At 43.7% G+C, this 13,590-nt stretch overlaps 1 protein-coding gene across 1 annotated transcript in view; it reads right to left on the bottom strand. All coding sequences in view use genetic code 11, as the record gives it.

Annotated features, from left to right (window-relative positions):
- The window catches only part of EGR_03689 (Beta-hexosaminidase subunit alpha), a gene marked incomplete at both ends in the record, with an annotated part of 34,695 nt that overhangs the window by 12,144 nt on the left and 8,961 nt on the right, over nucleotides 1–13,590 (bottom strand). Inside the window, 8 exons of the mRNA XM_024492938.1 lie at nucleotides 731–934; nucleotides 2,158–2,210; nucleotides 4,117–4,326; nucleotides 4,582–5,085; nucleotides 5,288–5,887; nucleotides 9,094–9,324; nucleotides 9,958–10,074; nucleotides 11,545–11,627. Of these exons, the coding sequence (XP_024352595.1) occupies nucleotides 731–934; nucleotides 2,158–2,210; nucleotides 4,117–4,326; nucleotides 4,582–5,085; nucleotides 5,288–5,887; nucleotides 9,094–9,324; nucleotides 9,958–10,074; nucleotides 11,545–11,627 (2,002 nt within the window). The remainder of the gene's footprint in view (nucleotides 1–730; nucleotides 935–2,157; nucleotides 2,211–4,116; nucleotides 4,327–4,581; nucleotides 5,086–5,287; nucleotides 5,888–9,093; nucleotides 9,325–9,957; nucleotides 10,075–11,544; nucleotides 11,628–13,590) is intronic.

Here is a 13,590-nt window from a genome sequence, read left to right as displayed (position 1 = left end):
TGCGGATGGTGTTGGAAGACTTCCCCACGCGGACGCCAATTGGCCATGAATGGCAACGCGACAAATCACAATTCCAATTAGTCAGTCGTTTGACTAATGAGAGGGACTGAGTGCAGGGATCGACCAATGGGTAGGCTGAATGTCGCCCCCGTCAACGTCTTCAATTGTAAGCTGATTCGTCACATATATGTGTCGTAGAGAGGAAGTCTACTCGCGTACAATGAGACAAGTAACTCGCATCTATAGACAACTGGTTGTTTCTTCGCCAACTGTTTGCCGCCTTTACAACTGTACAAGTGTAACACTGCAAAACCGGAAAAGGGTCGCTTAAGATGCAATCCCTGTGTAGGATGAAGTAGAAACAGAAACGGTTGGAGCCGTCGAGTTGACAGGTAGGCAATAAACGCCGGTCGGAGTGGTACGCTTCAACCATCCAATGGGGCCACATACGCAACGAAGTTCAGCTGGTGAGCGACAGCAACAGCAACAGCGACAGCCAGTGCAAACTGCGAGTTCGCATGCAGCAATTAGAGTATGCGACATTTATGGCCTCACAACTTTTGGTCAGTTGAGGTTATTTCAGTCAACCCTGCGAACCGAGCGACGCCTCAGTTTACCCTGAAACTTTCGCTGTTGTTTGGAGCATTGCGGGGCATTGCAGATCTTAACGCGTGTGTGTGCGGACATGTCCAAATGAGGTGGCACTTTTTGTGAAGGTGAGACAACTCACCTGAAGAATGTAGTTGGAGGGTCCGTGAACGGTGATGTTGCGGTTGCGGAGGACGGGGAAGAAGGTGTCTTCTCTGTGCCACACCTGAGGTCGTGGGGTGACCTCACCGAAAGTTGGTGTAGGCGCTCGTGGAATAGGGATTTGATTGAGCGGTGAGTCGAGGTAATTCCACTCGCGGTCTCTTCGCACCACTTCATCTGGTGGCTTTCAGACAAACAAACACAAACATTACCAAGTCTTAATGACACAGCGTGAAGCAATGGGAACAACGACACCTGTGTGCCATATGGCAATGACACAACGTCAGTTTTATATTGATGACTTGAAAAGAAAATGGACGATGAGTTCGTGAGTCGAGCTGATCTGACCCTTGAAAGTGGTCCATCTTCCTAGAGAAGTGAACACACACGTTGGTTGGTTGCACAAAACAGGCAAATCACTGCCGAGGCAACTTTGAGGCAGTGATTGTAGACAGTACAATGCACTGCCTTTGATGTTTACGAGTCGTAACAGAATCCAGATTTCTCAATAAAGTGTCCTCATCACTCTGACTGCTGATCAAAACATGCGCAATGAATACACACCTTTAAATATGTCTTTAAGCCATCGCTAGTCATAAATAACTAGTAATCACTAGTCATCACAAGCCATAAATAGGCAATATTTAAGGGTCCAATCCAACAGTAAATGTTTAAATCATCCCTATTTTGTTATCGAAGCTTCTACATTTGAAGCCTAATCTGCAATTTCGAAGCAGCTACTGAAAAGGCGCAGCAAAATTTCCACGAAATCGGCACAAAAATCACAAAGATATCAGAAGCTCGAAGCATATTTCTACTTTCACGTTACTAGAACGAACTTACCACATTATACGTTGGAGGTTTTACTTCTAAAAGAAGAAGGGAATAATTGCTAAGTGGGTAGAGAGAGAAAATGCAAATTCTCACCAATTTTTGCACTCCTCGAACAAAAAACAAATAAACCCCAGACTGAAAACAAATTCTTCTAAAACTGGTAACTCTACATTTCAAATCTACGAGATGCAATCTGCCATACATAAGGGTGGAAAAAATCTGACTATAACTGCAATCCCCTAACATCACATTCTCCCATGTTTTAATGGCCATATAATGACAGTGACAGGCGGTAATGGATTACGGCAAAAAAATGGGACGGCACTACTTTATATTTTCTTTTTAAAAATTCTATGACCATCGAAAGGGGATTTACCCAAATACATAAAATAAATCGCCCAGTGATAGTAAGCACAGACGGTTTTTGTGCAACTTTAGCTCGTCAATTTCAGCAATCCACACTGCGCTTTGACCTTAGTGTTTTATTTTGACCAAATTGACGCATTTGGAAAAAAACCAAACCAAACCAAAGCAGACGTTTACAAAATAACAACGAAAGTTCAGAATGCGCACCTCTTCTGGAAAGCAAAGTTGCGCCATAAAACGATTGGCAACATGAGGAGTTGCTACAAGAGACATACAAATGGTAGTGAAACGACCGACTAACAAAGGCTACCCTTGTCTGGAAGGTAGAACAACAAAATAGTCCACCTTTACCTAGCTGAAGAAAAAGCAGGGCGCGTTTGTAATGGGTGTGGTTAGATCATTCCCACAATCACATGTATTGAAGGAGGGGATGATAATTCATGAAACATTATCCGTTACTTTTGCAAGCCAAGTGAGCACCAAATTTCGGTTTGATCTGAGAAGTAATAAAAGGTGAGCTGAACAAAATCGCTTCCACAATGTAGATCAGTTGAGATTGAATGCTTTCGCCTTTCTCTACTTTCGCAAAGGCATGTCATGCCAATGACAACGCATTGGGGGCCTTTCAGTTAGAAACATGGGGGAAATGAATGGAGGCGGAGCTGTAGTTCCATAAAACCGCGTGAGACACACCAAAATGCCATAAAAAGGCACTGATACAAGTAGAATGGGTGAAATCAGCCCACGTGAGATCAGGCTTATTGCAGAACTGGCTTTTCACAGTTGCGGTTCCTGATTAGAAAATGAAGATAACAACAGTTAACAGTAATAATTGCGATGGCACGCAGCTTGAAATCCACCCATGAAACGCATTGGAATATGCAAAGGAAAAAGGCCGTACAAAGGAACATGTAGTAGTATTATCCATTTGACAAGATGCAGCCTTGGTATTTGATACAGTGCAAGTTTCTTGCAAAGGAATAAGTAGAGAATTCAGAAGACCCTTTCGGATAAGTTTACCCGATAAAATAGCCACCGTTACAGAATCTGTTGCAATAAAACGTTCCGTCCCCCAGATCAAAAAATGTAGGCCTAGCCACCATCATTTCTATCTCATTTATGATGACAAGGAAAAGTGATAATAGCTTGGAAGAGTTATTATAACGAGACCAGGGTGGATGAGGACAAGGGTAAGGCAATACCTCTCTCGGTTTTGTTCTGAAGTGTGGATTATATAACAAGTTAATTCCATGAGCAAGTGGATATGAGAGGCTGTGTTGCCTTGCAAAATTTGGACCTTATGCCCGCCGGTGCGATTGTTCGACCTTCACTGAGAAACGCGTGGTAAACAGTCCCGTCCGTAGTCCACCACACACACACACACACAACAGGGAAAACAACTTTTTGTTTGGGAAGTCACCAGAATCACCTTTTTAAGCATTTTTGGCCACTACGTTTGCTACCACATCTTGGCTAAATGACGGACATCTTTCACGAAGAGTTGTGGAAGGACAACATTGAGGAATCCCATACAGATGGACTAATGCCTGTCTGTAAATTACAAGTTTCTGAAAGTTATAAGACTGTGAAAATTTGATTGCCTGCCAGAGCGATATAGAGATAGTTTCGTTGATACCATCCGTTTGTCCTTCTTTTTTTGGAACGAAAAACCGGAACATTAGCCGAGACTATTATTTCAGGATCTTGGAATTGCGCCGTAAAAATTAACCCATTCCATAGAAATGTAAAAAAAATAAACAGACAAGAAGCTCTACTAAATTCACGCGAAGCATTGCCGGGAGATAAAAAAACAAGACTAAAAAAGGTTGATAAAATGGCGTGTCGACGGATCCAGGAGTAGGAGTATGTAGGGGTAGAAAACCCTCCCATGGAAGGAAACAAAAATAACCAAATTATAGCGATGTCATGGGTTTGCAGGATCACAAATTAGCCACATTGTGCAAATTTTCCACGACAAAATGCAGGGAAAAATAATTTTTCTCTCGAACAGACACCTTAGCGACGATAAGGTTAAAAGCGGTCAAAAATTGGAGATTGACCTCACTACCGCCAGTGACCCATTCATAAATGACCCAGTTCCTAGCTCAAAAATCCAACTCCTCAGATGTCTATTCGTGAACAATAAATGGTATGAAAGTAACTTACTTGCACTGTGAGGAAGGAATGCTTTGCCTTCAAGTCTGGAATATTCCTTTCCCAGAGTACTTTCTAATGCTCCTGCATTACCAACACCAGCTTCTTTTCTCTGCTGTTCAATATTCGCTACCATATTCGATGCTTCACCTTGCAAACTCCAATGAATCACAAGGATGCAAAGAAGCAACACTGAACATGCGGCCACATCAGAAATCATGCCTGAAATGACAAAAAAGGTAAACACCAAACACAACGTGAGAATGATGGAGTAGAAAATGAGGTGAACAAAAAGACATGTATTTCACGTTTTGGCAAGATTACATAGAACCGAGGGAGGGTAAGGGGAGGAGGATGCAAATACTGATTGTTCACTGGCGAAGAAAAAAGTGGAGATGATGTTACTGAGGACATGGGTGGTGTTGTTACCCTGGCTAGATATTGACTACAATTCCACAGGGTAAGCAATCTTCTCACTACTATTGGTGGAGTGGTTCCGTGTCGACTGCTTTCCACTGCTACCACCACCACTACCATCTTGACGACGGCATCTACGGTGATGGTGATGGCGGTGATGATGGGGGCGAACGTTGGCGCTGCTGTTGGCACTAGGGTTATTGGCAGTCGTGCCACGACTAGAGGACCAGGAAGGACCAACGGAGTGCGGACTATTGCTCGCGGTGCGCGGTGCACCCTCAGCTGATTGGGCACCACGGGTGGAAGGACCGCAGCCAATACTGGACGAGGACTGGGTATCCATGGCGCGCCCAGAACGACGCCTAGGGCGCCTGGAACTTGTGGCTAGGCGAGAGCCCCCACTCCCAGAACCGCTACCGATTTCACCAAGATAGACGATTCCTCCGTCAGCTACGAGCGAGGAGGTTTCCAGATGTTGATAAGGAAAGCGAGTTGAATGCAACAGATGGGATTGCTGTTGTAGTTGTTGGGGGCAGGTTGGAACGTTCGAGGAAGGTGTAGCGCCTATAAAACAGAAAAGGTCCACATTGGTTAGGCTGATTGCTGGATTTAGGAAGAGAACCATAAAGATGAGCCACAATTCTAGCCTATAAATGACTAGACTGACGACTAAATATGCGGGATGGGGAATAGTTTGTGGAAGAAAGGCAATTACTGTAGATGAGTGAATCAATTACAGGGTGACTAGACCATAAAATTAACCAACCAGAAACACGGTTTTGGGTCTGATTCTGCGGCGAAAGTGGCATTTGCTGATGGACTTGTTGTTGATGCTGCTGCTGTTGCTGTTGTTGTGGCAGCCACTGTGGATGATGAGCTACCGAATAGCAAATGGGTTGCGTGTTCCATGAACCTGGAGGTGGAGGCTGCGGTGATGAAGGATACTCATGGAAGTGCCTTAGCATCGGAGAGTTGGGTGAAAGTTGATGCGGTTGGAAGAGATCACCCATAGACTTTGCTGGCGGCAGCACTATCTGCTGCTGTTGCGTTGGAGTTGCAAGTATCTGGGAATGGAAGTCGTCAGGTGACTTTCGAACACCGTTGAGCAGTGAAGAAGGGTCAGTATGCGGTACAGCGAGTTCGCCACTGCATGTACGATTGACCCCGTCGAAGACAGTGTTGACGACGGCTGTAGGGGAGTTCGTAGATCTCGCGTTGAAACGATTTCGACGACAGAGGCAAATGATGCAACCCAGGCAAAGAATGATGAACAGCACTGCCGCCACCACAATTGATACTGACGTAGTCAATCCAAGAGACAGAAACTGTCCTAGGAAGCTAATGTCTTGATCCGTTGGGCCCCCATCTACGAAATAACAAACCCAGTTCCTTCTATTTTAATTTGATAATGGCATCTACTTCAGAGCAGATCTTCTCCCAAGAATTTTAAAGGTAAGTTGGAGCTTCTGATTTTACAGCCGTAAAATGTGGTACTAACGCGGCGGTACCGCGCACAGTAGCAAGTGGGAAGTGTGCCCAGTGCACACACCATGGATCAGTCCACTCCAAACATCGTTAATCAGGATGCCAGATGATAGTGTTAGTGAACACTTGAAACAGCACGTAGTGATGAAGTATTCTGACCAAAGGCGTAAAAGCTGTACCCGCAGATATCCAATTGCATAGAAGGTTTCAAGCGCAGCAAATGGACACTTGAACAGCATGTCTGTCGACCACTAGTCCGGTACAGTGGTTCTTAGACCACAGGACAGCTGTCATCCCTCTGAATGCACAACGCGTGTGTTAGCTAGCGTAAAACTGCACAGATCAAGCCTTCTTTGAAATCGTTACACACAACAAAACCCTTAGAATATCGGAAAGCTGGTGCATGATGGATGTCAGGACAGACAAATTATCATAGGATGTTTTAGCTCCAAACAAAGTCAAATTAAGCCGTGTCATTCAAATCCAGCCAATAGGAGGCCGGATCAGCAGAATAAAAGGCGCTTGTCGCTATCCCATATGGCTTGATTGGCTTTACCACTTGACAGACGACTGACGGGCGGATCAGTTTACAACAGCCGGTTGGCTGACGGCAGCAGCGGCGCGTGTTTGCGTGTTTACTAGACGTGACGCTGTGCCAGCCAATTTTCATCCACTACGGACACGGAATGGGATGGGACGTAGAGAGGGCGGAAGAGAGGACACGGCGTGACTCATGTAGGAGGGCGTGGGTACCGAAATTGGACAGCCGTTAATCTTCCCTCGAGAAGTAAGCCTTGACAACACCGCTCTCTTTTTTTACTTCCCCAATTGGCATCGCTTCTTGCTCCATAACACTTAAAACAAAAGTGATGCAATGTGCCCGATGTCTTTCACTGAGGCTTCAGGAAATGCTCAGGCATAAGTCGTTTGATTCTTGTGAAATGATGTTCACTTTTCAGGCTCTTGCGAAGCCAAGCCAGCGCCCTAGATCTTGATGAAGTAATAAAGGTCTGATGGGCATTGTTCAAACATCGACATTGACTAAAGTTATCTGTTGCGGAGAGATGAACCTGCGGAGATTTACAGTAGAAGGGCTACCAAAATCGCACTCTCCTACACCCAACTCAATTGCAAGGCCAAATTTGAATGAGTTGGAATCGTTATTAAAGAGCTGATGGCGAAAAAAGAAGAAATTAATGAGACAATGAAGTACTGTCGAATTAAACTTGTTTCTGCCCCCAAGGAGACGCCTAGGAGGGTACAAAACCTCACTATGGAAAGAATCCCTTTGTCCATGAATTAGGTAACTTTTTTCACTACTACTTTGTACACAGAGGCGAAAGGAGAGATTGTGTGAAAACGACGGATCGGGTGCGTATTTAAAATCGTTCCCGCAGCTGGTCAGTACAACGGCGCTACTAGCGTAAACATTTCCATCTTCGGTCCACAACGTTAATCACAAATGCGGATTCCGAAGAGTTGGGCAATTACAAAAACTATCATTTTTGGCCACGAGAACGGCAGTTAAAAAAGAACAACGGTTTTCTTCAGTGAAAAACGACTGCTTTTGAAATCCGTGAGGTGAAAATTCATCCTACCATTTCATGAGTGGTCATTGGGAGTGCCAGAGACGCGCGCACTCATGCTTATTACGCAGACTTCTCAATCGCTGGAGGCTCCAATACCACGCCCCAGTATCATGGCTTTCCGTAGACCGGTGCCAAACCACTATCCCCTATTACGACCTCGGGGATGAGAGCATGAATTTGGGATGGGGATTACAGTGGCAGGAATTTAGACTACAGAATGGCCAAGTCAACAGCCACTTAAGCCATGGAGTTGGGCAAATTAATCATCCAAAAGGGAAAAGAGGTAGCACCATTATTATTACAAATGAGGGAGCTAATCAGTAAACAAGAAGTGCTTCGATACCCCTTTAGAGGCAGACATATAAAATCATCCAATACATTCCATGAAATGCAATATGCCTTCAAATTAGTCTTTAAGGTCAACACAAGGGGTAATGAATGTTGAAAAAACCAAATTCGTGGACAGGATTTAATCTACTACCTTATGGAGCATCTTTTTCCTGTCGGTTGACACCTCACAACTAATTAATATATCATTCTTATGCATGACATAATGGTGTATCACAACTGGGAACTTATTTTTAGTTGAACGATAAGTGCACGTGTTTCCGCCTTTTTTGTTCCCCACTATAGAAACGACAAAAAAACTTTTGAAGACAATCAATCCAAAATAAAATTATTTGGATATGAAAGGGGTAATTACATTACTTTGCCTGTAAAGGATGACAGTAACCGTGACACCTTGATAACAACGCACAAACATTGGTTAAACTGACTGTTTGACCAATTTTTTTCGGGGATTTTGAATTTAGTATTCGCAAGTTGGGCAAATTTGAGTCCTAGTAATTCACATGTATTTAAAATATAATAGCGCCAACAGCAATTTCAGCAAGAGTAATCATTTACCATCACATTTCACTAATTCACGAATTTCATCGGTTGCATTTGCCCAATCGGATGCTAGTAGTAAAACGGAGTTATCTCCAGATGCATTTTATATCCTAAGATTTTACACCAAGTAAGGCAAAAAACTCCATTTTTGATAACAAACAGTAACCCAAATGCACAATGCCTGGTTTTTAAAAGTGAAGTTTGATCGAACGAATTACTGTTTGTGGAGGGGTAGATTACCCTTCCATTCAGCGAGTACTTTGGGAGTACACTAATAACTTCTGGAATCTTATTTCTAAAATACCAATTTTTAGAATCTTCTCGGAGTTAAAAGCTTTTGCACCGCATTTGAACTCCTTTTTTGAAACATCACCGGTCAATAGAAAGAGCACCCTGCCGCCGAATTCGTTTCGTTTCAAACAATTTGATGACTGAACAGCTTCGCCACAATTTTGCACTTTTTTGAAAGGCATAAAAAACCTGTGGAAAACCACACATTTATATAATCAAAAACCGCAAAAAGTAAAGGTGATACAATTTACATGTTTTTACTGATAAGCATATTTAACTTCTCCTCTGACTGGACAGTTATAGATCAATTACCCACCTTGGAAGTGATTGCAGAGTGAGGCAAATTCATCCCTACCATCGGGACAATTGAAAACGCCATCACAGCAAACCCGTTCAGAGACGCAAATACCCGTAGAGGGAAGACGAACCGAAGATCTGCTTTCACCGACACCTCCACTGAAGTTGATAACTGATGGAATGCCCCCCAACGCAGCATTTTTCACACTGCCGCAGTAAAAACGACCTTCTGGACATGCGGAAGTCTGACCTAAAACCGGAGCACAGTCTCATCTGGACTTGAACTGGATTCAACTTCCAAAGAAGGAACAGAATTGTGTAAAAAGACCACATGTTCCAGATGGGACCCCACAAGTGTCGATATGAATATGTGAGCAATGAATCAGGCTATGAGACGACTCCACAGATCAAGTGTACCTGGCCGCCAAATGTAAGGGAATACTGTATATCGGTAAAAACTGTACACTGGCGAGTGTAGGGTGACTACCCTATATTACCTAAATAATCGAGATAATAGGTTTCCTCTTCCACCTCCAATGCAGCACATCTACGAAGATTTGGAAAGAACCCGGTGGTTGGTCAAGTGACTGGTATTAATCAGTACCAACAAAAAAAGAATTATATGAAGTAGATGACAGACAGATTGTTATAAATATACATCAATAGGATTAGAGGTGAAGTAGAGAGGCAGAGAGAAAGGAGGTCAGATGAGCCGAAAGTCGCTGCAGCTTACGTCCATGCATAGCTGAAAGTTCTTTTAAAGTGCAAGTCATCGTTTATATCCACGCTAAAGTACAAAAACGTTATGTTGTCATTAGCTTAGCCATTGTCAGTGAGTCACTCACCCACTCACACACTACTCTCCTACACCTCTAAGGCAAACACAACCCCGGCGTCAGAAGACCGATCCCTGATGCCTTGCCTGCGTTGGGCTCAACATGTTCGGCCTCCTTGGTGAAGGCCAACCGCAGCTGAGACCAATCCACATGAAGCGATACAACTTGAGAAGGTAGAAGCATTCGACAAGTTGGAGGGCAACATGTCCTCACACGTACTATTGCACAACCAATGGGGATAGAGGTGAAAAGCTGTAGAGGCCTCAACCTCAACCCTCATATTCCTCTGACAGTATGCCCTTAGATAATTATTATCACCTTTTCTTGACGTTAAACCATCTTCTGCTGAAAAGCAACTTTATTAGCTCCTCCAGAAATAGAAGAGACAAACACGTTGACAGTTAGAGCCAGGTTTTTATTCTTGGCATTGAAGAACAAAGTGCCTGGCGAAGGTGGAATTTGTAGCAAGCTTATGCCTTGTGGAAAAGGACTTTGGAGTCTTCTAAAGGAACTACATTTTCTTTAACACAGCACAAATTTGTTTGATTATCATCTAATGACAAATGTTTCACCGTGAGTGCATCCCGCATCTCCTGCTTACAAATGGAGCATTCCCATCCAATTTGGATCCCATTTCTCACCGAAATGAGTCATTTTGTCAAATGTACAGTGTTGGCCGTCAATCTTCCTTTCTCCTGTCAGTTTCATCCACGGGAAAGTAGCTTTTTTGGCTCACTAGCGAGATCTGCCCGTCTGTTAAAGTCATTCCTGCAGTTGCAAGCCTCCACAGGAGATGCGCAATCACTCTAGCTATTCAAACAAATGCCTTCGTCAAAGCACCCATGTTTTTCATGAGAGGTGAGAAAATAACGTTGCACCCAGATTACCTCCGAAGATGCTGTAGATCATCCCAGGCACATTTTCGTAGAAGATATGAAGAGTTGGTAATGTGGCACAAGCCTTTCAAAATCAATTGACAAACGAACTCAACCCCTCCACCGTGATAGCATCCATCCATTTTATACTTCACGCCCCACTTACAGCAGCTATTTTGTCCTCGATCATTCGACATCCCGTTATGTGCATTTGATTTGACTTCACAACTGCTGCGAGACTCGTTGTTTTCACTTGGCGTTGTCAATTTATCGAGGATTGGCTTCCACTTATCTGCGCTACTTTTAACCAATTCTTGACAGAGGAAGCGCTTGTGTCTACACGTCAGCATATACACTTTTTCCTTCCTCACTAGAAATTCACTATAGTTGCCTAGGTTGGTTACCTTTTTTTTCTTCGCGCCCTAGTGATCATTTACACGAAGTGCTTCTACTTTATTTTGGAAACAAGAAGACTCCCGGACCTTCGTTTCGTTTCATCACTTTAAAGTCGACGTGACTAATGGGAGACGAGGACAATGCATCTTATTCATTCACCGATGGTGGTGAGAAAAAAAAGGGGAGGAAAAAACGGCAAAGTGAATCATTTCGCACCCCATGAAAACGCATCATGACTGATTAGGTTAACGCTGGGGTTGTCATTGAAAACAACTTTCATCAGTGGATCTCATCGCAAAATAAAAGTATTTTCACTAGCCAGTTGCGCAGTATAATGTGTGAGGTCATGAGCTGCCTTCCAACCTGCCAACTGTTTCAGGAGGAGTTTGCCGTCCACACCCTCAAGTTGTGTCATTTCGTGTGGATTGGTCTCATGCGCAGTGGACCTTCAACAAGGAGGCCAAACATATTGAACAGTTCTGTGTACGGCATATCCAACGCATAAACACACACACAAGGCAAGCAAGCATCGGTCCCATGGCGACCGAGTGGTACGTGCCTTGGAAGTGTGGGAGAGCAAGTGACTGGATCGTATCGGATAACCAATGGCATTTTTGTTCGGTTAACGAACATTGAAACAAAAGAACCCATTCTCATCATAAATCATCCGCTCATCCATTCAGTCAGCCAAACAGCAAATCACCAAACAATCCCAAGTTCAGGGCACGCTATCATAATTCATGGGAAGGAAGTGCAGAGGCCACATCAGCAACTTATTTTCATCTGTCAATACATGACATGTGGGTGGGGTCTGTTGGCTTCGTTTACGATACAACATCAGTTTGTGTGAGGGCAAAACCAGTGGTACTTGTTGATGCCAATTGACACTAGACAGCACCGAACGCTTTTTCGTCGGTATGCTAATGTCGAATGCTAATTGACTCAGCAGTGACACAGAGTGATTCTTCATTCTCTTTCAGATTAAAGGACCCTCCTGAGTGCAAGTCGTCAACACCTGAATGAGACGTGCGCCAATGGTCTTGGAGTGATACGTTCTACTACCACATGGCATATCTTCCCTCTGCAAACGCCCTGCACCAACTCCGACGAGAAGCTAGCTTGCAATGGCTCTGAAACCGAGGCATACGCATTTCGTATAGCAAGCATAGTCGAAGTGCATTTACAAGATACTCAAGTGGTACTTTATCACATGATGGTTTAGAATAAAATGGGTGGTGAAGAACACAATGGAGAGCACCGTCCGTCCTGACAAGAGGACAGACGGAAGGGCTGACGTACATCTGTACCTTACAGAGCGTATAAACAAGCAATGGCCGGGATTTTATAAGTGTCCAGGGGCCATAAAGCAACTTCCCAGCTATGGACAGCCAAGAACTACACCAACTTTTCCTCATCATTCCATATTTGAGCGGTGGGATGGTTGACCTAACCTTAATAATTTCTTATTTTTTTAGAAACCGTCAACCCATTCAACCCCAAATGAGTCAGCAATGGAAGTAGATCCGTAGGGCTATAAATTTGACTTCCTAATAGCCTCAATAACGTCGGTCTCGCATTTTTATGTTAGAATGGAATTTTTTTACTTCTAAATGTGTTGCACAATAAAAACTCGGACTGTATCACCACTCGGAAGTGCAACTAGACGCATTTCTGGAGCAAATTAGAGGTGAATTAATTAACAGGATTCTTTCTAGCCCATGCAAGATCAAGTATTTCGTTTAAAAATTGTTTTCCGAGGTCAATTTTTACGGGGGGTCAAGGGGCCTCGAAAGGAATCGCATGGAGAACAGAGGGCCCTAGGGGTAGGGAGGGTTAAAAAAGCAAGGGGAAAGCGATAAACATGTCTAGACATGAACACACACATAAACATGAACGAACAGTGAAAACGTCAGCTGACGTTACAAGTTATAGGAGGTCTCCAGGCGAATGAAAAAAAGTAGAGGAGGAGAGAGAGCCAACGCTGTCAATAAACGGGGTGTCAAGTTCTCTCCTAGTTGGTAAACTGTAAACCGCGCTGGCGAGACGTACAGTCAGATGCCGCAACATACTTCTCTAACGGTGATAATAAGTGCGTGCTCTTAGGTGGAGCTTTTCAATGCCCCACCAATCTAGTCAAGCTGCTGGAATAAATTGGAGCAAATTGGGAGTAAAGTGGACACTAAATTGATGACAGCTTGATTGGGGTATGCCCAGTCAAGTTTTATCCATTGCAAGGAAAAATAACAACTTTATCTGATGCTTCAAGGAAAACCTAAGCCCAAATGGATCAGAAGTTTAAAAAAGACAAAAGCTTTTTACCGTGGATGACCGACTTATGCAAACTTGCCACAAGAAAGGTCATTATAATTGCGCAAACTTCGGGGTGGATCATGGTTCACGATTGTTTAC

Source organism: Echinococcus granulosus, assembly GCF_000524195.1.
Source record: "Echinococcus granulosus chromosome Unknown EG_S00020, whole genome shotgun sequence".
Lineage (NCBI taxonomy): Eukaryota > Metazoa > Platyhelminthes > Cestoda > Cyclophyllidea > Taeniidae > Echinococcus > Echinococcus granulosus.
Note: the sequence above shows the minus strand (reverse complement) of the source record. Positions and strands in the feature narration are given on the sequence as shown.